Source organism: Mustelus asterias, chromosome 17, assembly GCF_964213995.1.
Source record: "Mustelus asterias chromosome 17, sMusAst1.hap1.1, whole genome shotgun sequence".
NCBI classification, from domain to species: Eukaryota; Metazoa; Chordata; class Chondrichthyes; order Carcharhiniformes; family Triakidae; genus Mustelus; species Mustelus asterias.
The window spans coordinates 6,143,320-6,167,317 of record NC_135817.1 but is presented as its reverse complement, the minus strand read 5'-3'; the positions used below and the strand labels follow the sequence as shown (position 1 = coordinate 6,167,317).

The 23,998-nt window shown below is 47.3% G+C and overlaps 2 protein-coding genes across 6 annotated transcripts in view; one reads left to right on the top strand and one right to left on the bottom strand.

Moving 5' to 3' along the window:
* Window positions 1-23,998, bottom strand: part of LOC144506293 (RCC1 and BTB domain-containing protein 2-like) — a 109,962-nt gene that overhangs the window by 8,034 nt on the left and 77,930 nt on the right. The gene's annotated exons all lie outside the window — the stretch shown is intronic.
* The window catches only part of rb1 (retinoblastoma 1), a 248,621-nt gene that overhangs the window by 212,596 nt on the left and 12,027 nt on the right, over window positions 1-23,998 (top strand). Inside the window, exons 18-26 of the mRNA XM_078232189.1 lie at window positions 2,667-2,785; window positions 2,936-3,105; window positions 5,176-5,327; window positions 8,327-8,431; window positions 13,129-13,242; window positions 13,810-13,955; window positions 14,855-14,885; window positions 16,524-16,666; window positions 17,534-17,586. Coding sequence (XP_078088315.1) covers window positions 2,667-2,785; window positions 2,936-3,105; window positions 5,176-5,327; window positions 8,327-8,431; window positions 13,129-13,242; window positions 13,810-13,955; window positions 14,855-14,885; window positions 16,524-16,666; window positions 17,534-17,586 — 1,033 coding nt within the window. The remainder of the gene's footprint in view (window positions 1-2,666; window positions 2,786-2,935; window positions 3,106-5,175; window positions 5,328-8,326; window positions 8,432-13,128; window positions 13,243-13,809; window positions 13,956-14,854; window positions 14,886-16,523; window positions 16,667-17,533; window positions 17,587-23,998) is intronic.

The following is a 23,998-nucleotide window of genomic DNA, read 5'->3' as shown; positions in this document are numbered from 1 at the left end:
TCCCACCAAAATGCATCACTTCGCATTTATCAGGATTGAACTCCATCTGCCATTTCTTTGCCCAAATTTCCAGCCTATCTATATCCTTCTGTAGCCTCTGACAATGTTCCTCACTATCTGCAAGTCCTGCCAGTTTTGTGTCGTCCGCAAACTTACTGATCACCCCAGTTACTCCTTCTTCCAGATCATTTATATAAATCACAAACAGCAGAGGTCCCAATACAGAGCCCTGCGGAACACCACTAGTCACAGGCCTCCAGCCGGAAAAAGACCCTTCCACTACCACCCTCTGTCTTCTATGACCAAGCCAGTTCTCCACCCATCTAGCCACCTCCCCCTTTATCCCATGAGATCCAACCTTTTTCACTAGCCTACCATGAGGGACTTTGTCAAACGCTTTACTAAAGTCCATATAGACAACATCCACGGCCCTTCCTTCGTCAACCATTCTGGTCACTTCTTCAAAAAACACCACCAGGTTAGTGAGGCATGACCTCCCTCTCACAAAACCATGCTGACTATCGTTAATGAGTTTATTCCTTTCTAAATGCGCATACATCCTATCTCTAAGAATCCTCTCCAACAACTTCCCTATCACGGACGTCAAGCTCACCGGCCTATAATTTCCTGGGTTATCCTTCCTACCCTTCTTAAATAACGGGACCACATTAGCTATCCTCCAATCCTCTGGGACCTCACCTGCGTCCAGTGATGAGACAAAGATTTGCGTCAGAGGCCCAACGATTTCACCTCTCGTCTCCCTGAGCAGCCTTGGATAGATTCCATCAGGCCCTGGGGATTTGTCCGTCTTTATATTCTCTAACAAACCTAACACTTCCTCCTTTGTAATGGAGATTTTCTCCAACGGTTCAACACTCCCCTCTGAGACTCTCCCAGTCAACACATCCCTCTCCTTTGTGAATACCGACGCAAAGTATTCATTTAGGATCTCCCCTACTTCTTTGGGCTCCAAACATAAGTCCCCACTTTTGTCCCTGAGAGGTCCGATTTTTTCCTTGACAACCCTTTTGTTCCTAACGTATGAATAAAATGCCTTGGGATTCTCCTTAATCCTGTCTGCCAAGAACATTTCGTGACCCCTTTTTGCTCTTCTAATTCCCCGTTTGAGTACTTTCCTACTTTCTTTGTACTCCTCCAGAGCTCCCTCCGTTTTTAGCTGCCTGGACTTAACATACGCCTCTCTTTTCTTTTTGACCAGTCCCTCAATTTCCCTGGTTATCCACGGTTCTCTAATCCTACCCTTCCTATCCTTTTTTACAGGCACATGCTTGTCCTGTAGCCCTAACAACTGTTCCTTAAAAGACTGCCACATACCAGATGTGGATTTACCCTCAAACAGCCTCTCCCAATCAAGAGCTGCCAATTTCTGCCTGATCCCACTAAAGTTAGCCTTCCCCCAATCCAACACCTTACCCTTGGGACACCACTCATCCTTTTCCATCACTATCCTAAAGCTAACAGAATTGTGGTCACTATTTGCCACATGTTCCCCTACCAAAACTTTGAAGACCTGACCGGGCTCATTCCCCAGTACCAGGTCCAGTATAGCCCCCTCTCTAGTCGGGCTATCTACATATTGTTCCAACGAACCCTCCTGTACACATTTTACAAATTCCTCCCCATCCAAAGTCGCTGCCCTCAGTGATTTCCAGTCTATACCAGGGAAATTGAAGTCTCCCACTACAACAACCCTATTTTTCCTGCACCTATCCAGTATCTCCTGACATATCCATTCTTCCACTTCCCTTGGGCTGTTGGGGGGCCTGTAGTACACCCCCAACATAGTGACTGCGCCTTTCCTGTTTCTAAGCTCCACCCAGAGTGACTCGATACACGACTCCTCTGAATTGTCCTCCCTCTGCACCGCTGTAATATGCTGTCCAACTAATACCGCTACTCCCGCATTGGAAAGGGTGCAGAGGAGATTTACCAGGATGTTGCCTGGTATGGTGGGAAGGTCTTATGAGGAAAGGCTGAGGGACTTGAGGCTGTTTTTGTTAGAGAGAAGGAGGTTAAGAGGTGACTTAATAGAGGCATACAAGATGATCAGAGGATTAGATAGGGTGGACAGTGAGAGCCTTTTTCCTTGGATGGTGATGGCTAGCACGAGGGGACATAGCTTTAAATTGAGGGGTGATAGATATAGGACAGATGTCAGAGGTAGGTTCTTTACTCAGAGAGTAGTAAGGGCGTGGAATGCCCTGCCTGCAACAGTAGTGGACTCGCCAACATTAAGGGCATTTAAATAGTCATTGGATAAACATATGGATGATATTGGAATAGTGTAGGTTAGATGGGCTTTAGATTGGTTTCACAGGTCGGCGCAACATCGAGGGCCGAAGGGCCTGTACTGCGCTGTAATGTTCTATGTTCTACTATTTTCTCCATGTTTAATTATGCAAGGTGAAAAGATGATTAGAATTCTTTGAGTTGGCCCCCTACTTGTGCCAAACTGAGAGGATTTCTCTTATTTACAAAGTTATGTAATGTTACTTCAACTCACCCTATCTATGCTGCTGTTTTTTTGCAAAATTCCTAACCCTTTTCTTATTCGTCCCATCCTACATTATAGAATTATTTCTTGCAGAAATGAGGGATTTACTTAGATTTTTTTTTAATATGTTCTCTGTGCTCGTTAATTTCAGGACTCACCTTTGTTCGACATACTCAGGCACCAAAAAGAACAGGAAGATCAGCCAGATCAGCCTGAACCCACTAGTACCCTCAAACAACCACTCCAGCACAACCACACTGCTGCTGACCTGTAAGTATATGTGCAGAGGATGTGCTGGTATTAAGTGCTTGAAGTTGTTGAAGCAAGTGGTCGGATTACATACATATACTGTTTACATGAATTTACTTCCCTTTTATTGGAGTTGTTCAGTCACTTTTGGCATCTTCTGTTCATTCATAGTTATCTTCATCCGGACAGATCCCCACAGAAAAATGGGCTCAGTGCAGCACATGCTGTTCCCATACAGCAAGCGAAGATTGAGACACCATCTGCCGGCCAATCTCAGTTCCAGTCCCAGTCTCAGCAAAAACCTCAGAAATCTACCTCACTCTCTCTCTTCTACAAAAAACGTACGTCAGTGCACAAATATTCTTGGGTTTTGGTAATGATTCTGGGAGAAATAGGAATTAGTCATAATGTTGTCCAATCCTGTGGCTGCTTTGCCGCAATTAAGATGGGAGCAGAATAGTAGTATTGATAGCATGTTTTCGTTTTAGCATGGTTATTGCACATGCACCAAAGACCATATTGTAACTGTGCATACAGAGTCTATTTTCTAATCACTTCTGGCTGCTTTGCTCACTGCCTTTTCTGACAACATTCTGCTCACCACCACCATCTCCCAACTCCCTCCTCTTGCTGCTTTCCTCTCCTGACTCCCTCTTGCCGCTTTCCTCTCCTGATTCCATCATTCCCTCCTTCTCACTGCTTTCCCCTCCCAATCCCCTTGCTCACTCCTGCTCATTGCTTTACTCTCCCAACACCCTCATTCCCTCCCATTCAACACCTCTCCTGACCTCTTTGTGCTCTCCCGCTCGCTTCTTCCCTCTCCAAACCCCTTTGATGCTTTCAACAAGCTGTGCCACACAATACCATCCTCACCACCTCACCAACTGCTATGACTGAGGGCTCAGGAAAGGGACAGCTAGGATGTCAGTTGAGGGATGGCGAGCAGGAGGCAAGTAGAAATAATGAAGTAAAAGATAGATGGAAGTTTGGTGGGTTTGAGATTTTTAAAAAAAAAGAGATGTGAGAGGCTATTAGATTTGTTGTTCGGTTCTGGTAGCTTAAGAAATTTTGAATTGTGGAGGCCAACATTAAAAATAGTTCGAGCACTATTTTAATGATCATTGGTGGGTCAAATGTCAGTGAATGCAAATATCCCAACTCTGGTTTAAAAAAAAACTTCCTGCTGTTATTTTGCTGATATCTGGGTAATGAAAATTGAGAGGCAACCAAAAGGGAATCACCAGAAAAACAGATACAGTGGTATACATGCCATTTTAAGGGCCTGGTTGTTTTGGGTTACTGGATTCTGCCGTCCACAAGTGGACTCCTGATACTAACTGAAGAAGAATTGTGGCGCACTGGAGGATGTCCTTGAATATTTTTCTACCACTGACTCCCTCAGAACGACTGAAAAAGATGGCAGGTGTTGGAAAGGTATAGCTCTCCAGGTTTTTATCAAGATTTTTAACAGGCAATAAATTACCCAAGAACATGCTATTCATAATGTTTGTTAAAGATTAGAGGTTTAAAAAGGTTTCTGACTATGCAATAAGCATCCCCATGTAGAAGACCTTATCTCTTTCCCACAGACTGACTTTAAAAAACTGATGCTGGAAGGTTAAAAATAATGGCCCTTTCTGTGTAACCTTATACTGTCTTGGACTGAATTTCTTTTTGTTTCTATAATTTTAGATAGTACATTGGTGTGAGTAGAAAAGGGATAAAGCTGTTTAAGGTGACTGAATCAATAGGAATGTCCTCTTTGTCTGGAAGAAAAATGATTTTCTTCAACTAGCTTACACATAGCATATATAGACCATAATACTAAAATCATTATTTCACCCAAAAATGCAACTTTCAAACTTCTTCAATCCTGTGCTTTATAAGGATATATTTGACCTCCTATTTTTGAAAGGACTTGCACCATTGTAATCATTTGTACACTTTATTCAGTAACTCCTGCCAAGAGAATTTCAACCAAAAGATTTGCATTCTTTTTTTTTTTGAACCTGTAACCCTACATCAAGTCATTTTTGGTTACTTCATGTTCTATTTGGGTTCTTTTGGTACTTCCTCTTTCAGATCCTCCAAAAACTAATGACTTATTCTAATCCCCAGCCAGTGGGTTCTCCAGCTGGTTAATTTGATAATCCACATCAGAAGGAATATATTGAAAGACTAAGGAATAAAATACCAATAGGTATGCAAAACATCCTCCCATTTTAAATGTAAAATTAACTTATTTACAAATCAGCACTTCTAAATCCAAAATTACTCCACAGAATTATATGAAAACATTTTTGCTGGTTTCTATGTAATTCTGTGGTAATACAAAGTTATATTCAATGAAAACAACTATATTGAGCACAAACTAAAATAATTTTATTTCTTTCCATGCATTATTTGTGCAGTGTATCGACTGGCATATCTTCGACTGAACACCCTCTGCAATCAGCTTCGTCTGCCAACTGACCATCCTCAGCTTGAAGCTATAATATGGACGCTCTTTCAACACACCTTAGGAAATGAGTATGAACTTATGAGAGACAGACATTTAGACCAGGTACTGTTGCTATTTAGTTCATTTATAGATGATGGAACTGTCTTCCAATGCGGCTATTTGGTGCTTGGAACACTGATTCCGTACCGCGTAACATGGAGGACAGACATTTGTACCAGTGATGCTCTTTACTTCTGAACTCCCAATTGCAGCTTGTTTGAGCAGAAGAACATGCTTCCCCACAAGCTGTGCAGAGATTCCACTCAGAAATTGTATGAGTCTTGATGCTGAGGGTTAGCAGGGTCAATCAACTGTGGTGGCATCACAACTAAATACAACCGTTATAGCATGTGAAGAGGATCAGAATTGACAACCCTGGATTGTTTTCCTCTCCTGAGAGCTACCATTAAATAAGTACTTTTGAAATCCGTTTCCTGGCCACAGCATGCAAAATTGAGAGGCTAACTGCGTATTGGGCAGAGAGGCCTTCTGCACCAGGCTGCTATCTGTCAGTATTGAGGGAGGGAGGAGTTGGCATGGTCGGAGAGGGAGGGGAGGAGGGGTTTGACCGATCAATTGGGAACTGGAGTGATCTTGGGTTGAGGGGTACATCTTTGAGCTTCAGGCCAGTGAGATAGCATGTTCCAGGGTGGAGCATTGATAGCTGGTGGATTGGAGAAATTGGGGATCGTGAAGGCAAGCTAATGGAGGGCCAGAGAGATGGGAAGTTTGGAGGCAGGAATGATTGGTCTTGGGAGGGATGGAGAAATCGGTGCCTTTGGGACCAGCAAGAATGGGGACAAGGGGCACCAGGAGAGAGTGTGGGGCATCAATGTGGGGGTGGAATCCAGAGAGATCAAGAGGGATGTTGATTAAAAGAACGGGAGTGTGACCACCGTTGACTCCCAGAGGGGGCGACTCATGGCCTGACTCTTTCTCCTCTTGATACTTGAACTGTACTGAAAAAAATCTTTGCTTGGGTCCACTGAGCAGCCCTTGCCTGTCTTAGCTGATGGGTTGTACAAGGCATGAGAAATTAATTTGACTAACATTACAGCTGAAACAGAAAGAAAATCTGAGATGTACAGCCTAATTAAAATGTTTAAATGAGCAGGTTGGTTGTTCAACCCTGCCGTGTTTCTATTAAAACTAGAAATGGGCATGTTCCAGGTGGGTTAGATTTGGGTCAAAGATTTTTTACTTCCCATCTGACCCAAACCCACCTGTAAAATGTATGTATCTTTTAAATATTTAGCTTTTCCACTGTTTAATTTTATTCCATATGCTCTTTGAAACTATAAGCAATATGTGATTTGCAGGGCCATGTGTCTGTCTGCCAGGCAGTGTTTGGCTAGAGCCTATAGTTTCACCCAGGACTTCATGCTTTATCATAAGAAATAAGAAATGCGGCCCATCAAGCCTGCTCATGAGCGTGATTGATTCTGTTGTGGCTGTAACAGTACTTCCTTGCCTGTTTCTCATAACTCACCTGATGAAGGGGCAGCGTTCTGAAAACTCGTGATTCCAAATAAACCTGTTGGTCTTTAACTTGGTGTTGTGAGACTTATTACTGTGCCCACCCCAGTCCAATGCCGACATCTCCACCTCATAACCTTTGACCTCCTTCACTATCAAAATTCAGCCTTGTATATATTCAGTGAGAAGTTTAACAACACCAGGTTAAAGTCCAACAGGTTTATTTGGTAGCAAAAGCCACACAAGCTTTCGGAGCTCCAAGCCCCTTCTTCAGGTGAATGGGAATTCTGTTCACAAACAGGGCATATAAAGACACAAACTCAATTTACATATTACATCCAAATAAACCTGTTGGACTTTAACCTGGTGTTGTTAAACTTCTTACTGCGTTTACCCCAGTCCAACGCCGGCATCTCCACATCATATATTCAATGAACCAGGCCCCGCTGCCCTCTAGAAGAAAATTCCAAATACTGACGATCCTTTGAGAAAATAAATTCTTTCTTATCTCTGTCTTAAATGAGAAACCTGTTATCTTTAAATTGTGTCCCTAGTTCTAAATTCCCCTACACAGGGAAACATTCTCTCAGCATCCATCGTGTCAAACCCTCTCAGAAATTTGTGTTTATTAAGATCAAATCACATTCTTCTAAGCTCCAATGAGTATAGGCCCAACCTGCTCAAACTTTCCTCATAAGACAACCCCTTCATCCCAGGAATCAGCCTAATGAATCTTCTCTGAGTTATTTCCAATGCAAGTATATGCTTTCTTAAGTAAATAAACCAAAACCAATGTCCCATACAGTTGCAGCAAGATTCTTCTCTCTCGCAATAAAAGCCAACATTTCAATTGCCTTCCTAATTATTTGTTGTTCTTGCATGCTAACTAACATTATAGATCCCGCTATCTTGCAGTATTTTTCATTCTCTCCCCATTTAAATAATATTCTATCTTGATATACTTCCAACCAAAGTGCACGACCCCACATTTTCCCACATCATACTCCCATCAGCCAAATTTAACCTTTCTATTTCATTTTGAAGGCTCTTGGTGTCCTCCTTATAACTTACCTTCCCACATATCTTTCTATAGTCAACAAATTTGACTACAATCCACTTGGCCTCTTCATCCAAGTCATTAATGTAAGTTGTTAATAATTGAGGCCCCAGCATTGATCACTAGTTGCAGTTTGCCAACCTGAAGTAAACCGTTTATTGCAGCTCCTTTCTGTTTCCTCTTAGCCAATCATCAGTCCTTGCTAATATATTACTGCCAACACCATGAACCTTCACTGTTCACTTGGTACCTTTTGAAATCCACTACATCTGCTGATTCTTCTTCATTCACTCTGTTATATCCTAAAATAATTTGAAGAAATTTGTCAAGCATGATTTTTCTTTTCATAAAAACCATGCTGACTCTGCTTGATTGTATTATGATTTTCAAAATGTCCTGCTGCTACCTCTTTAATAATGGATTCTAGCATTTCCCAATATTTTGATGAGAAGTATGAGCCAGGAAAAGGTTTTGAGAATCTCTTCTATATGTTATACATATATTAACATGCCTAACTGTGTTTTAACAGATAATGATGTGTTCCATGTATGCCATTTGCAAGGTAAAGAACATAGACCTTAGGTTCAAGACTATCGTTACTGCCTACAAGGATCTGCAAAATTCAAGTCAAGAGGTAACTTAGAAAAGCTTCAATTTTGTCTTATTGGTGATTATGTTGCATCCCCCAATCCTCCACTCAAAAAATATATATATTTAAGAGAAGAAAAATCCATGTCTGCTTATACCAATTCCTGGTTTGGCCTCCCATTCCGATACTCCCTTGTCCCCCTCCTTTCTCCATCGCCCCATCCCCTGCCTCCCTCTGATCCTTTCTCCCTCCCCCTTCTCTCTCCACCCTCCTTTCCTTTCTTTCCTCCTCTCCTTCCTCGCCCCCTTCCTCCAACCCCTTCCTTCCTCCCTCGCCCCCACCTTCCATCTTGACCCTCATCTTCACTCGCTTCCTCTCATTCCTCCCTCCATCGACGCCCCCTCACTCGACACCTCCTCTCTCGACCACTCATCCTTCGACCCCTCTTCACTTGACCCCTCCTCCCTGGCTCCGAATCGCCCCCCCCTCCCTTGGACCCCCCTCTTCCCTCGGGGCCCCTCCTCCCTCGGCCCCCCTCCTCCCTCAGGGCCCCTCCTCCCTCGGGGCCCCTCCTTGGACCCTGCCACCCCTTGCTCCCTTGGACCCTCCCGCCCCTTTGCTCCCTCAGGCCCTCCCACCCCTTTGCTCCCCCGGACCCTCCCACCCGCTTGCTCCCCCGGACCCTCCCACCCGCTTGCTCCCCCGGACCCTCCCGCCCCCTTGCTCCCCCGGACCCTCCCGCCCCCTTGCTCCCCCGGACCCTCCCGCCCCCTTGCTCCCCCGGACCCTCCCGCCCCCTTGCTCCCCCGGACCCTCCCACCCCCTTGCTCCCCCGGACCCTCCCGCCCCCTTGCTCCCCCGGACCCTCCCGCCCCCTTGCTCCCCCGGACCCTCCCGCCCCCTTGCTCCCCCGGACCCTCCCGCCCCCTTGCTCCCCCGGACCCTCCCGCCCCCTTGCTCCCCCGGACCCTCCCGCCCCCTTGCTCCCCCGGACCCTCCCGCCCCCTTGCTCCCCCGGACCCTCCTGCCCCCTTGCTCCCCCGGACCCTCCCGCCCCCTTGCTCCCCCGGACCCTCCCGCCCCCTTGCTCCCCCGGACCCTCCCGCCCCCTTGCTCCCCCGGACCCTCCCGCCCCCTTGCTCCCCCGGACCCTCCCGCCCCCTTGATCCCCCGGACCCTCCCGCCCCCTTGCTCCCCCGGACCCTCCCGCCCCCTTGCTCCCCCGGACCCTCCCGCCCCCTTGCTCCCCCGGACCCTCCCGCCCCCTTGCTCCCCCGGACCCTCCCGCCCCCTTGCTCCCCCGGACCCTCCCGCCCCCTTGCTCCCCCGGACCCTCCCGCCCCCTTGCTCCCCCGGACCCTCCCGCCCCCTTGCTCCCCCGGACCCTCCCGCCCCCTTGCTCCCCCGGACCCTCCCGCCCCCTTGCTCCCCCGGACCCTCCCGCCCCCTTGCTCCCCCGGACCCTCCCGCCCCCTTGCTCCCCCGGACCCTCCCGCCCCCTTGCTCCCCCGGACCCTCCCGCCCCCTTGCTCCCCCGGACCCTCCCGCCCCCTTGCTCCCCCGGACCCTCCCGCCCCCTTGCTCCCCCGGACCCTCCCGCCCCCTTGCTCCCCCGGACCCTCCCGCCCCCTTGCTCCCCCGGACCCTCCCGCCCCCTTGCTCCCCCGGACCCTCCCGCCCCCTTGCTCCCCCGGACCCTCCCGCCCCCTTGCTCCCCCGGACCCTCCCGCCCCCTTGCTCCCCCGGACCCTCCCGCCCCCTTGCTCCCCCGGACCCTCCCGCCCCCTTGCTCCCCCGGACCCTCCCGCCCCCTTGCTCCCCCGGACCCTCCCGCCCCCTTGCTCCCCCGGACCCTCCCGCCCCCTTGCTCCCCCGGACCCTCCCGCCCCCTTGCTCCCCCGGACCCTCCCGCCCCCTTGCTCCCCCGGACCCTCCCGCCCCCTTGCTCCCCCGGACCCTCCCGCCCCCTTGCTCCCCCGGACCCTCCCGCCCCCTTGCTCCCCCGGACCCTCCCGCCCCCTTGCTCCCCCGGACCCTCCCGCCCCGTTGCTCCCCCGGACCCTCCCGCCCCCTTGCTCCCTCGGACCCTCCCGCCCCCTTGCTCCCCCGGACCCTCCCGCCCCCTTGCTCCCCCGGACCCTCCCGCCCCCTTGCTCCCCCGGACCCTCCCGCCCCCTTGCTCCCCCGGACCCTCCCGCCCCCTTGCTCCCCCGGACCCTCCCGCCCCCTTGCTCCCTCGGACCCTCCCGCCCACTTGCTCCCTCGGACCCTTGCTCCCACGGACCCACCCGCCCCCTTGCTCTCTCGGACCCTCCCGCCCCCTTGCTCCCTCGGACCCTCCCGCCCCCTTGCTCACTCGGAACCTCCCGCCCCCTTGCACCCTCGGACCCTCCCGCCCCCTTGCACCCTCGGACCCTCCCGCCCCCTTGCTCTCTCGGACCCTCCCGCCCCCTTGCTCTCTCGGACCCTCCCGCCCCATTGCTCCCTCGGAACCTCCCGCCCCCTTGCTCCGTCGGGCCCTCCCGCCCCCTTGCTCCCTCGGCCTTCGCGCCCCCTTGCTCTCTCGGACCCTCCCACCCCCTTGCTCTCTCGGACCCTCCCGCCCCTTTGCTCTCTCGGACCCTCCCGCCCCCTTGCTCCCTCGGAACCTCCCGCCCCCTTGCTCCCTCGGGCCCTCCCGCCCCTTTGCTCCCTTGGCCCTCGCGCCCCCTTGCGCCATCGCGCCCCCTTGCGCCCTCGGCCCTCGCGCCCCCTTGCGCCCTCGGCCCTCGCGCCCCCTTGCGCCCTCGGCCCTCGCGCCCCCTTGCGCCCTCGGCCCTCGCGTCCCCTAGTGCCCATGGCCCTCACGACCCCTCGTGCCCTCGCGCCTCCTTGCGCCCTCGCGTCCCCTTGCGCCCTCGGCCCTCGCGTCCCCTTGCGCCCTCGGCCCTTGCGCCCTCGCGCCCCCTTGCGCTCTCGCGCCCCCTTGCGCCCTCGGCCCTCGCGCCCCCTAGTGCCCTTGGCCCTCACGCCCCCTTGCGTCCTCGGACCTCGCGCCCCCTTGCGCCCTCGGCCCTCGCGCCCCCTTGCGCCCTCGGCCCTCGCGCCCCCTTGCGCCCTTGGCCCTCGCGCCCCTTGCGCCCTCGGCCCTCGCGCCCCCTTGCGCCCTCGGCCCTCGCGCCCCCTTGCGCCCTCGGCCCTCGCGCCCCCTTGCGCCCTCGGCCCTCGCGCCCCCTTGCGCCCTCGGCCCTAGCGCCCTCGGCCCTAGCGCCCCCTTGCGCCCTCGGCCCTAGCGCCACCTTGCGCCCTCGGCCCTAGCGCCCCCTTGCGCCCTCGGCCCTAGCGCCACCTTGCGCCCTCGGCCCTCGCGCCCTCAGCCCTCACGCCCCCTTGCTCCCTCGGCCCTCGCGTCCCCTTGCGCCCTCGGCCCTCGCGCCCTCGGCCCTCGCGCCCCTTAGTACCTTGGCCCTCGCGCCCCCTAGTGCCCTCGCGCCCCCTAGTGCCCTCGCGCCCCCTAGTGCCCTCGCGCCCCCTAGTGCCCTCGCGCCCCCTAGTGCCCTCGCGCCCCCTAGTGCCCTCGCGCCCCCTAGTGCCCTCGCGCCCCCTAGTGCCCTCGCGCCCCCTAGTGCCCTCGCGCCCCCTAGTGCCCTCGCGCCCCCTAGTGCCCTCGCGCCCCCTGGTGCCCTCGCGCCCCCTGGTGCCCTCGCGCCCCCTGGTGCCCGCGCGCCCCCTGGTGCCCTCGCGCCCCCTGGTGCCCTCGCGCCCCCTGGTGCCCTCGCGCCCCCTGGTGCCCTCGCGCCCCCTGGTGCCCTCGCGCCCCCTGGTGCCCTCGCGCCCCCTGGTGCCCTCGCGCCCCCTAGTGCCCTCGCGCCCCCTAGTGCCCTCGCGCCCCCTAGTGCCCTCGCGCCCCCTAGTGCCCTCGCGCCCCCTAGTGCCCTCGCGCCCCCTAGTGCCCTCGCGCCCCCTAGTGCCCTCGCGCCCCCTAGTGCCCTCGCGCCCCCTAGTGCCCTCGCGCCCCCTAGTGCCCTCGCGCCCCCTAGTGCCCTCGCGCCCCCTAGTGCCCTCGCGCCCCCTAGTGCCCTCGCGCCCCCTAGTGCCCTCGCGCCCCCTAGTGCCCTCGCGCCCCCTAGTGCCCTCGCGCCCCCTAGTGCCCTCGCGCCCCCTAGTGCCCTCGCGCCCCCTAGTGCCCTCGCGCCCCCTAGTGCCCTCGCGCCCCCTAGTGCCCTCGCGCCCCCTAGTGCCCTCGCGCCCCCTAGTGCCCCCTAGTGCCCCCTAGTGCCCTCGGCCCTCGCGCCCCCTAGTGCCCTCGGCCCTCGCGCCCCCTAGTGCCCTCGGCCCTCGCGCCCCCTAGTGCCCTCGGCCCTTGCGCCCTCGGCCCTCGCGCCCCCTTGCGCCCTCGGCCCTCGCGCCCCCTTGCTCCGTCAACCTTTCCAGGCTTCTTCCACCCCCTTGCTCCCTCGACCCTTCCTCCCTCCTTCCTCTCCCCAACTCCGCCCCCCCTTGCCACACCTCCTCCCTTTTCCTTCCCCCCCCGACCCCCCTTCATCCCCCACTTCGCCTGATGTCATCTGATTTACTACCAAATATCATTGATGGAATCTTTACTGAACATCCATAAAAAACTGCTTTAATTCTGTGGGTGAACTTTCAGCATGTTAACTCTTCACAAATTCTACTGAATTCTTAGGGCTATGGTACTTTTAGTACAGCTATTTTTATTAATAAACGTTTTAATTAAGCCATTCATTTTCTTTCTCCTTGAGACCTTCAAACATGTGCTGATCAAAGAAGGGCAGTATGATTCCATTATTGGCTTCTACAACCTGGTGTTCATGCAGAGGCTGAAAACCAACATTTTGCAGTATGCTTCAACACGCGTAAGTAACAATAATATATAGTTTTACACAGAACAGCAAAATGGATTACATGTCCCTGTATGTATCAGCTAAGTTCCTAATCACTTTTGACATTTTTAAGTGCGTTAATGCTTATGAGTGAGTAAAATGACACCAGGAAATATTGCAGTCTGTACTAACAAAGATCCAGTGTTCTTCTTTCATATTTCAAAATGTACTGATTTCCATTTTATGTACTGATTGATTATACCCCAACAGATTTTTATACACTTGCTATTTAATGCAATGCAACAGGGTTTTACATTCAACCACTACAGAATAAAGTGATGATTATGTTTGCTTTTATACTTCAGTATTGTCCCCTTTGAACTATTAATGTCTACCTCAATCCTTCTGAAATATATTGCTTAATATTAAATAGATAATTAAGTGTAATGCTATTTTTAATGTTCACATCAATTCACGGAGAAAGAACGGGGAGTGAAACCATTGAGTAACTCTTTCAAAGACGTGATGGGCCTAATGGCCTCCTGCGCTTTATATTTTCCAGAGGTGTTTTTGAGCTATGTTAATATCTCTTTCAAACAGCCACCGACACTGTCACCAATTCCTCAAGTACCTCGAAGTTCATTTGGTTTTCCAAGCTCTCCATTGCGTGTGCCGGGTGGGAACAACATTTACGTGTCTCCTCTGAAAGGACTGTTGTCTCCCACAAAACTGACCCCAAGAACACGGTGAGCATATTTAAAACTTGCAAATCATAGGACAGGAATCACAACTTGTGCTGCGTCAGCGTTTCTAATATCGATGTCAAATGTAGCTGAAACAATAATGTTACCGGTACCTTATTAAAAGTACATTGCTTTCACTGATAGTGTCTTGCCTTTCTCATTATCATAATAATTAAATGTGCAAATAAAGCAATGATTTATTCAAACTAGATTCATAATGCATTTTAGTTTTAAAACAAGCAAAGGTGGTTTGTCTACCACTTTTTCATTAAAGTGGAAAGCATCTAAAGATGTTTTATTTAATGTTTAAGATAATTACCGTAGAACCTTAGCAAATGAAGTACCTGGGATAATCAACGGTAAATATTTTTGAAAAGTACAGATTTAGTGCTTGATTTTTTAAAAGCAGGTGACATTAGAATAACAGATATCCCTCATTTTATGTAATTTTATTGGTTAAAAACAATATGCCATTGACAGCGATGGGCTGTATTACTTTGTAAAAAAGCTCCATTGTTCCTGATATCAATTCATATTTTTTATTGATGATGTTTTAAATGGTCCGATATAAAATCTTCTAGAAGTTTATAAATGCTCTCTATTAATTATTTTTAATGTACCATTTATATACGATATATTTTACATATTACATATGCAGTATATATATTTGTATGCTTAATTTCAGTATTTTTATACCCTTTGCATAACACCTACAATTGTATGATTTTTATATATTTATAGTTTAATACATAATATAATTTAATGTATTATCTATATTTATGCCTTCTGCATACTACCACTATTTTTATATATTCCCTTTATACACTACCTATAATTTGATACGCTCTATATATGATCTGCATTTTTTTCATAAACTGATGAATCATTATTTGATTTCACAGAATCTTAGTGTCTATTGGGGAACCATTTGGGGTGAGTGATACTTTTTCAGATTTATTTTGTGTGGAACTTTCTGCTTAAAGCTTCATGAATATATTACGCTATGTTGTATTATAAAATAGCAAACCTAATATAGAATTTGACTCCTTATATTAAATTATTTGATTACTCCATTCACACAGCTGATGTAATGATCTTTATTGTATCCCTCATGATTTGACTTTCAAACCAGCCATTCACTGCATTATTGACCCAGCATATATCCAGTAGAATTAAAATTGCATTCTTCAGGCTTCAGTTTGAACTTCATGTCAACAAACTTGAAAACCCAGCAATGTACAATTACAATTGGACACTTTGTACTTTAGCTACAACAGTAATCAGGCCAATAGTTGGAATTCTAATGACAGGCCTCAATTCTTTGCACAAGTCTCAGTAAATGCTACTACATAACTTTTCAAATTCCCAATTGCTTCCGAAGTGGTAGTAGGGTTTTCATTCATAGAATGTGGGCATCAGTGTCTGGGCCAGCATTTATTGCCCATCCCTAATTGCCCTTGGACTGAGTGGCTTGTTGAGTCATTTCAGAGAGCATATCTGGAGTCACATATAGGTCAGACCGGGTAATGGCATATTTCCTTCCCTAGAGGACATTAGTGAACTAAATGTAATGCATAAGTTAAGCTGATCCTGTCCAGTATGATCAAGAATGAACTAGTAAATTACCCTCGTATCCTATCTAACCCCAGTTTACATTACTAAGCCTAGTTATACAGCCATTGGGTATGATGATGTGCATAAAAATCGATTAGGGTATTGTTCATTACCTGACAGAAGTAAAAGTATATAAATTGAGGAAAGTAACAATGTAGAAAGATTGGCTCCCCAACATCAGATTTGAGAGTACCCCAAAGATATGCAGGGAATCCCTCTTGGAACTTCCCAGGTAAGCATTTTCACAGCAATCATTAGGAAACACTAACTTCTCCTGGAAGCTAACTTGTTCAATAAAAGAAATAGAAGAAATAAAACTTCCAACTTGTGTGTAGCTATTTTAAACACCCAAACTGATCCCTGCATTGATTTACCTCACAGCCCCGATTCCTTCAGGGGACTCACTCACCCCCTCCACTAACCAACCCCCACAGTATTCCCCACCCCTAGGCCCTCCACCTGCATGGGATTCCTCAACTCACACAGGACTCTCCAGACCACCACCCCCCCACCTTGTCCCCCATAATCTGAACCCTCCACCCTTTAAGGTCTGATCCCCTCCAGTTCCCAAATCCTATCCACATACTTCAGACACTTATCTTCTCCATGGTTTGTCACTTTCATTTGGATCTTTAAACTTATCAGCTTTACAGCAGTTAGTGCAGTAAAAAGGGGATGTGGCCTACTTCACTCTAACTCTCATGGACTTCGATGCCAGGCCCCGGTGATAGCCGCACTGCCTGGATGTCACCCGGCCTGAGTCAGGAAGGTCGGCCAAGACAGGCATGGAAGAAACTTGGCGCAGCTAAATGGGTACGGAGTGGCAATCCGACACTGATTGTCATTCTGAGGAAGTTACAACCTATTGTGTTAAAAGAGAAAAAGCTACACTCTTCCCTCCAAGCTGGACCTCTATCTGTCCAGTAATTGTCACCAAACTGATTGTCATTGTTTCAGTCACCAGAAAAGTTCCAGAAGATCAATCAGTTGGTGAGTTCCAGTGATCGACACCCTAAGCGGGCTGGAGATACAGGGAGTCTGCCAAAACCACTCAAGAGACTTCGCTTTGATATGGATGGTCAAGATGAGGCAGACGGCAGGTAACAATGATGACAGTTCTGTTACTTCTCTTCCTGCGCCTAGTGATGCGCAAGGCAGACTTCTGTAGAATCCCTACAGTGCAGAAGGGAGGCCATTTGGCCCATCAAGTCTGCACCGACTCTCCAACAGAGCATCCCACCCAGGCCCTCTCCCTGCAGCCTCACAAATTTATCCCCCTAATCCCCCTGACTTGCACATCTTTGGACACTGAAGGGCAAGTTAGCATGGCCAATCCACCTAACCGGCACATCTTTGGACTGTGGGAAGAAACTGGAGAACCGGGAGAAAACCCACGCAGACATGTGGAGAACGTGCAAACTCCACACAGTCACCCAAGGCCGGAATTGAACCCAGGTCCCTGGCGCTGTATGGCAGCAATGCTAACCACTGTGCCACAGTTCCTTAGTGAGTTTCTCCTGGCACAGGTCGCCTGCCTGTTGCCAGAGGCTTGTAACATGAGGGGCGGCATTCCGCATCAAGCATGGCTGATCAGGTGTCTGTCCCATTTTTACCACCTGCCAATGGTGTGTGTTGGAAGGATTTATCAGGTTGACACAGTCAACTTGTTTGACTGCATTATGAACACATCTTCCTTGGCCAACATGCACTGAACAGTGCACAGTCCTGGAGTGGGACTTGAACCCGGAGCTTCTGGCTCAGAGATGGGAATGCTACCTACTGCACGATAAGAAGACCTCCTACTCCATTATATACTTGACCACAAATTGGCAATAAAAAAACTTGCACTCAGTTTCAAGAAGAGAAAAATTTCAAGAATGTAGCAGAAGAGCTTCACCCACATTATTTATTTTGTAAAGATATTTGCTTATTTGGATTTATGCTTGCTTTTTTTTCCTGCCTTTTAGCAAACACTTGTCTGGGGAGTCCAAACTACTGCAGCAAAAGATTGCTGAAATGAGTAAGTGATTTCAATTTACTTCCAAGTTATTAATGTTATGAAGGTACTGATTCAGCTACCTTTCGAGTATCTTGTAGCTGTGGCTTTTCATGCCCTAACCAGTTATGATGAAGAGGAGTTTGGTTATGTTCTGGACCTGCTCTTGAGAGGAATGACTTGTTAAGGCAGGCCATCCATTCTCAAGTAGAAATTTAGTTTCTAATTATTTTGCTTTGCAACATTGTGTCACAGTGGCAGACAGATGTTTTGGAATTACAGGTACATGCAGCCAGGTATGAATAGACCTAGCAGACTATGATGGGCATTCAGGAGTTCAACATCCAAACCATGCACCAAAACAAAATCTTCACAGCCCTGTAAAGGTTCACCCAACCAGTAACCTTTCTGAGGAGAAATAGTAAAATAGATGGGCTGTTTTTAAATCTAGGGGTGTGTGGTAGCACGTGTGTTTTGTGACTTTTGGCCCATTATTGATGTCAAAGTGAAATCTAGCTAACTGCAGTAATTCAGATTGTGTGGATGTGAACTGGGTAGGAATCTTGCATTTATGAGTAACATTGGGTTTCTATTTGGACAGTACATGGATCAGATATTTGGCTGCTGGTTAACACACACATCTGAGTGGAAACATTGCCAATGCTTTTACTGTATCTTTTGACAGATGAGCTTTTTCAAGGCACAATGACCAATTGTTTTTACATCTGCAAATAGTATCACGTATCCAAATTCAGACCCAAGGTCATGCAATCCTGCTGATGGCGGATGCTATTGTTCAGCCTTCACTTTGTCTTGTGCGTGCATTGTTATTGTATTGGATAGATTGACATTTGGGCAGAGGGAAATTCCATGATTAACATTGTCCTCTGGGCTGTGGATGGAGCAGTCTACATGGGGTGAGAAGGCTTTTCTTATTTAAGCTTTCCTGTCGTCTTAATTTGATTGTGTAGGTATAAGTTTTAATATCTAGATTATTTAATTTTCCAATTTTCTGGAACTACCAGGGTTCTAACTAAATCTGTTTCTTTGCTGATAATCTAATCTAGGCAGGGTAATTTAGCTAGAGTCCACGAAGGACTGTAGCTTGAGAGGCACACTCCACATCAAACATGGGATAGGTAAGGCGTCATGAACCATCACAGCTGTGCTGTTGCTATCACTCTAGCCAGCTGAGCTACCTGAGTGAATTCCATTTTCACTCTTCACACTCTTATTCAGTAAACATTTAGAGCACATTAATTGGATATAGTGTATCCGAATCGGTAATAAAAGTAACAACTACGTACATGGATCTATGCAACATGTAACTTCAGCTCATGCGATAGTATTACTATCTATTTGGCAGCATATTAATACACTGTATATGGCAGCCTATTTTCAATGTTTAGTTTACAATAGACAATTTGAAAATGCATGAATACGAAAAGTTAGAGACTAGACATGAAAGAAATACAGTAAATATTAGAGTGGCGATTGCTACTTTTAGTACTAATTCACTTAGGAAAGGGAAATAAACAGAATCTGATTGGGAGACATTCCATAAGAGTGCTAAATTTTATAGTCAAGGCATTGCAAAACAATTAAAGCTCCATTGATGGTGATTAGAGCAGTTTGATTCAGCTATACTCATTGCTTTTCCCCATTGATGGAAAACCGTTGCTTCAGTTATAATGCTCATCTGCAACAATTAGTTTGTGAAAGGATTAGAGGATTGACTCAACGCTGCCCAAATCATAATGGTACAACAAGCCAGCCAACAATGAATGGCTGTTCAATAAGTTGTTCAGTCCTGATATGCTGTTAATAGCACCAAATTGGGTTTTTTTTAAAGAGTACATTAGTATAATAGTATGTCACTCAACTTATTCTAGAAGAGATTAATTCAAATCCTGTCATAGCAGCTTGAGAATTTAAATTCAGTTTTAACAAATCTGGAAATAAAATCAGATAAAAGCAAATTACTGCGGATGTTGGAATCTGAAACCAAAAGAAAAACTGCTGGAAAATCTCAGCAGGTCTGGCAGCATCCGTAAGGAGAGAAAAGTGCTGACATTTCGAGTCCAGATGCTCCAGAGGAGCTTTGATAAAGGGTCACCTGGATTCGAAACGTCAGCTCTTTTTTTCTCCTTCCAGATTCTGCCAGACCTGCTGAGATTTTCCAGCATTTTCTCTTTTGGTTTCTTGAAATAAAATCTGCTGCCAACAGGAATTATCATGAAGTTCTCAGATTGTTATAAAATCCCAGCCGCTTTCTAACGAAGGAAACACACTGCACTTGCCTGCACTGCCTTTTATGTGACTGCAGTCCCAAGCCAATGAGGCGTCCGAGTCTTTTAGCAGTGGAGAACGACATTGAAAATGTGCAAAATAGTTGCATAGAATCAGGCTAGTTATCAAGCCAAATCCCTTATTGCCTTGACCTTCATGTGTATCAAGCCACCATTCGTATCCATAGAACTATAAAATCCCTACAGTGCTGAAGGAGGCCATTCAGCCCATCAAGTGATTGGAGGTGTAGTGGACAGTGAGGAAGGTTTTCAAAGCTTGCAGAGGGATTTGGACTAACAAGAAAAATGGGCTGAAAAATGGCAAATGAAATTTAACACAGACAAGTGTGAGATATTGCACTTTGGAAGGACAAACCAGAGTAGAACGTACAGGGTAAACGGTAGGACTCTGAAGAGTGCAGTTGAACAGAGGGATCTGGGAATACAGGTACAGAATTCCCTAAAAGTGATGTCGCAGGTGATAGGGTCGTAAAGAGTGCCTTTGGTACATTGGCCTTTATAAATCGGAGTATCGAGTATAAAAGTTGGAGTGTTATGGTAAGGTTATATAAGGCATTGGTGAGGCCGAATTTAGAGTATTTTGTACAGTTTTGGTCACCTAGTTACAGGAAGGATGTAAATAAGGTTGAAAGAGTGCAGAGAAGGTTCACAAGGATGTTGCCGGGACTTGAGAAGCTGAGTTACAGAGAGAGATTGAATAGGTTGGGACTTTATTCCCTGGAGCATAGAAGAATGAGGGGAGATTTGATAGAGGTGTATAAGATTTTGATGGGTATAGATAGAGTGAATGCAAGCAGGCTTTTTCCACTGAGGCTAGGGGAGAAAAAAACCAGAGGACCTGGGTTGAGGGTGAAAGGAGAAAAGGTTAAAGGGAATATTAGGGGGGGCTTCTTCACACAGAGAGTGGTGGGAGTGTGGAATGAGCTGCCGGATAAAGTGGTAAATGCGGGGTCACTTTTAACATTTAAGAAAAACTTGGATGGGTTCATGAATGAGAGGGGTGTGGAGGGATATAGTCCAAATGCAGGTCAGTGGGACTAGGCAAAAAATGGTTAGGCACAGACAAGAAGGGCCTAAAGGCCTGTTTCTGAGCTGTAATTTTCTATGGTTCTACAGTTCTAAGTCTGCACCTACTCTCTGACAGAGCATCTTGCTCAGGCCCACCGCCCTGCAACCCCACACATTTACTATGGCTAATCCAATTAACCTACACATCTTCGGACACCAAGGGCAATTTAGCAAGGCAATGTAGCATGGCAATCCATTTAACCAGCACAGTTAACCAGACAGTCACCCAAGGCCAGAATCGTACCCAAGACCCTGACGCTGAGGCAGCAGTGCTAACCACTGTGTCACCGTGCCGCCCCAATCTCAGCGTGGAAACGTATTCCACATTTTCACCACTCTCTATGCAAAGAAATGCCTCCTGCATTCTTATTTGTTCAGTCAGTGGGTTCAGTTATAGTTAAGCCCCCTTGTTCAGGACTCACCATATGTGGAAGCAATTTCTCTGCATTCACCCTGTCAAGCCGCTTCATATTTTAAAGATTCCTTTTAGCCTAAAGATGCTCAGTCTGCCCTGATAGCTGCATTCTTTCAACTCTCGTAACATCTTTGTCAATCTATTCTACCCATTCTCCAGTACTTCAATATCCCTTTTGCAGTAAATTGGATGGACATTTGAGAGAAAGTAAGTTGCAGGATGATGAGGGATAGAGTGGTGGAATGGGACTGCCTAGATTATTCTACTAAGCGCTGGCACAGAGTCGATAGGCTAAATGACCTCCTCCTATGCTGTGACGATTTTATGGCTCAGTTTGGATATCAGAACTATGCATAGTACACAAGTGTGGTATAACCAAGGTTCTATGTAAATTTCATATTCTGTTTTTATATTCTATTCCTCCAGAAATGAACCCAGAACAATGCCCTGTTCATGTCCTTATCAACTTTTGTTATCTTTATTAGTGTATCTGTATTTACAGATCACTTTTGTTTTGTCTTTCTGAGGAATAAGTAGCCTCCTTTTACCCCTTATCATTATGACCTACCTCACACTTCACAAAATTGAATTTTATTTGCCATGGCCTGGATTTTGTGGTTATAATGACTGCAAAACTGTTGGCATTTGCCCTCATTACTCCATAAGTCGTGATCATAAGTTCTCTCAGGTAGAAATCTTAGAAATCACTTGAATTTATATGAACTTGCACTTTAGCAAGAGTTTAGACAAGATTATCCATGTGGCTGACTGGTTGAAAATTAAAAGCTCATAGGATCCAAGGGAAAGTGGCAAGTTGGATCCAAAATTGGCTCTGTGGCCAGAATCAAAGACTAATGATCAATGGGTGTTGTTGTGACTGGAAGACTCTTTTAATCAGTGGTCTGCTTGGCTCAGTGAGGGTCCTTTGCTGTTTGTAGTGCATATTACTGATTTTGACTTCATGATATGAAAATTGGCCATTTAGTTGATAGTGAGGAAGAAAGCTGTAGACTGAAATAAGATATCAGCGTACTGATCAGATGGACAGGAAAGTGACAACTGGAATTCAATCCAGAAAAGTGTGAGGTAATGTATTTGTGGATGGCGAACATGTGCAATAAATGAGGATACTGAAAGGTGTAGAGGAACAAAAAAAAGTGGAGATTGGTTAATTCAATTTATTCAAGACAGAGTTAGACCAACTGTTGGTAGACAAGGGAGTCATGGATATTAGGGGACAGACAGGAAAGTGGAGTTGAGACCACAACCACATCAGGCACAATGGAGCAGGATCAAAGGGCTAAATGGTCTATTTCTGTTGCTAAGCCTATGTGCCTAGCAAAGAGACCCTGGGGTGCATATCCACAGATCATTGTAGGTAGCAAAATAGGTAGATTAGGTGGTTAAGGAGGCAGACTGGATGATTACATGCTGCACCATGACCAGTAAAGGGAAGCACTGGAAGGTTATACTTGAAATATATAAAAGGATGTGATCATACTAGAGAGGGTGCAGGATGTTGCCAAGGATGGAGAAATTTTAGCTGCGAGGAAAGATTGGATAGGTTGGAGTTATTGACTTGGGAATACAGAAGGCTGAGAGGAGATTTATTTGAGATGTATAAAATGAGGAATAGATAGGAAGGACCTAGTTCTGATAGCAGAGAGACCAATAAGTATTGGTAAAAAGATTAGAGGGGAGTTGAGTAATTCTTTCACCCAGAGGGTAGTGGGGGTGTGGAACTGACTGCCTGAAAGACTGATAGAGGCAGAAACCCTCATCATATTGTAAAAATACTTGTCTATATAAGCACTTGAGGTGTGGTACCCTGCAAGTTGGAGAGTGGGACTGGGTAGGATAATTTTTTTTCAACCGGCATAGATGTGATCAATTGAATGGCTGCTTTCTGTGTCATTTATTTTCAATGTTTCTATGAAAGTTCATGTATGCCACAATTTGTTACTTCTTCAATGAATTCATTACGTTTGCTCAAACATGACACAACTTTCTAATTCCATGCTGAATTTGTTTTTATATGCTTAGTCTCGAGATGTTTTGTTATTTGATCTGTTAGCAATGGAATTTGTCTTTCCTACCCCTAAAAAGCAAATGGTCTGTAACTTTCTGATTTTGTTCTATCTCCCCAGTGAAGCCCACTACACAAACCAAACATGTAAATACATTATTACACTATTCCGACACACTCCCAACATTCAGGCTGCTGTGTAAAACTGCCTTAAGTGCTTTATTTTCCATTAATTTTCAACCGAAAGCCAGAATTATTGAGGCAGATATCCATTAGCACCTCACAGCTACCAAATGTTCAGAGTATCAGTTTTGGGTCAAAATGAAAAGTATTATCACCCTTATCATTCATCAGAGGAGAATCTGAGAAGAGGCTGAGCTGACGATTCAGTGGACATTGTGGATCACCCATACTGATAATCAGTCACAGTAAACATTTAGGTTATTAACTAAATCAGGTATGATAACTGGATTCTGCTGTCTTATTAAAAAGCTGGTGCCTCAGTACTCCAGTTTTAGACATGGGTGATTTGGACAACAAAGGGTGCAGAAAAGAAACCAGAGCTTCATAATTCCACTGCTTCACAAACTCACCAGCATTCAATAAGGTGTCACACCA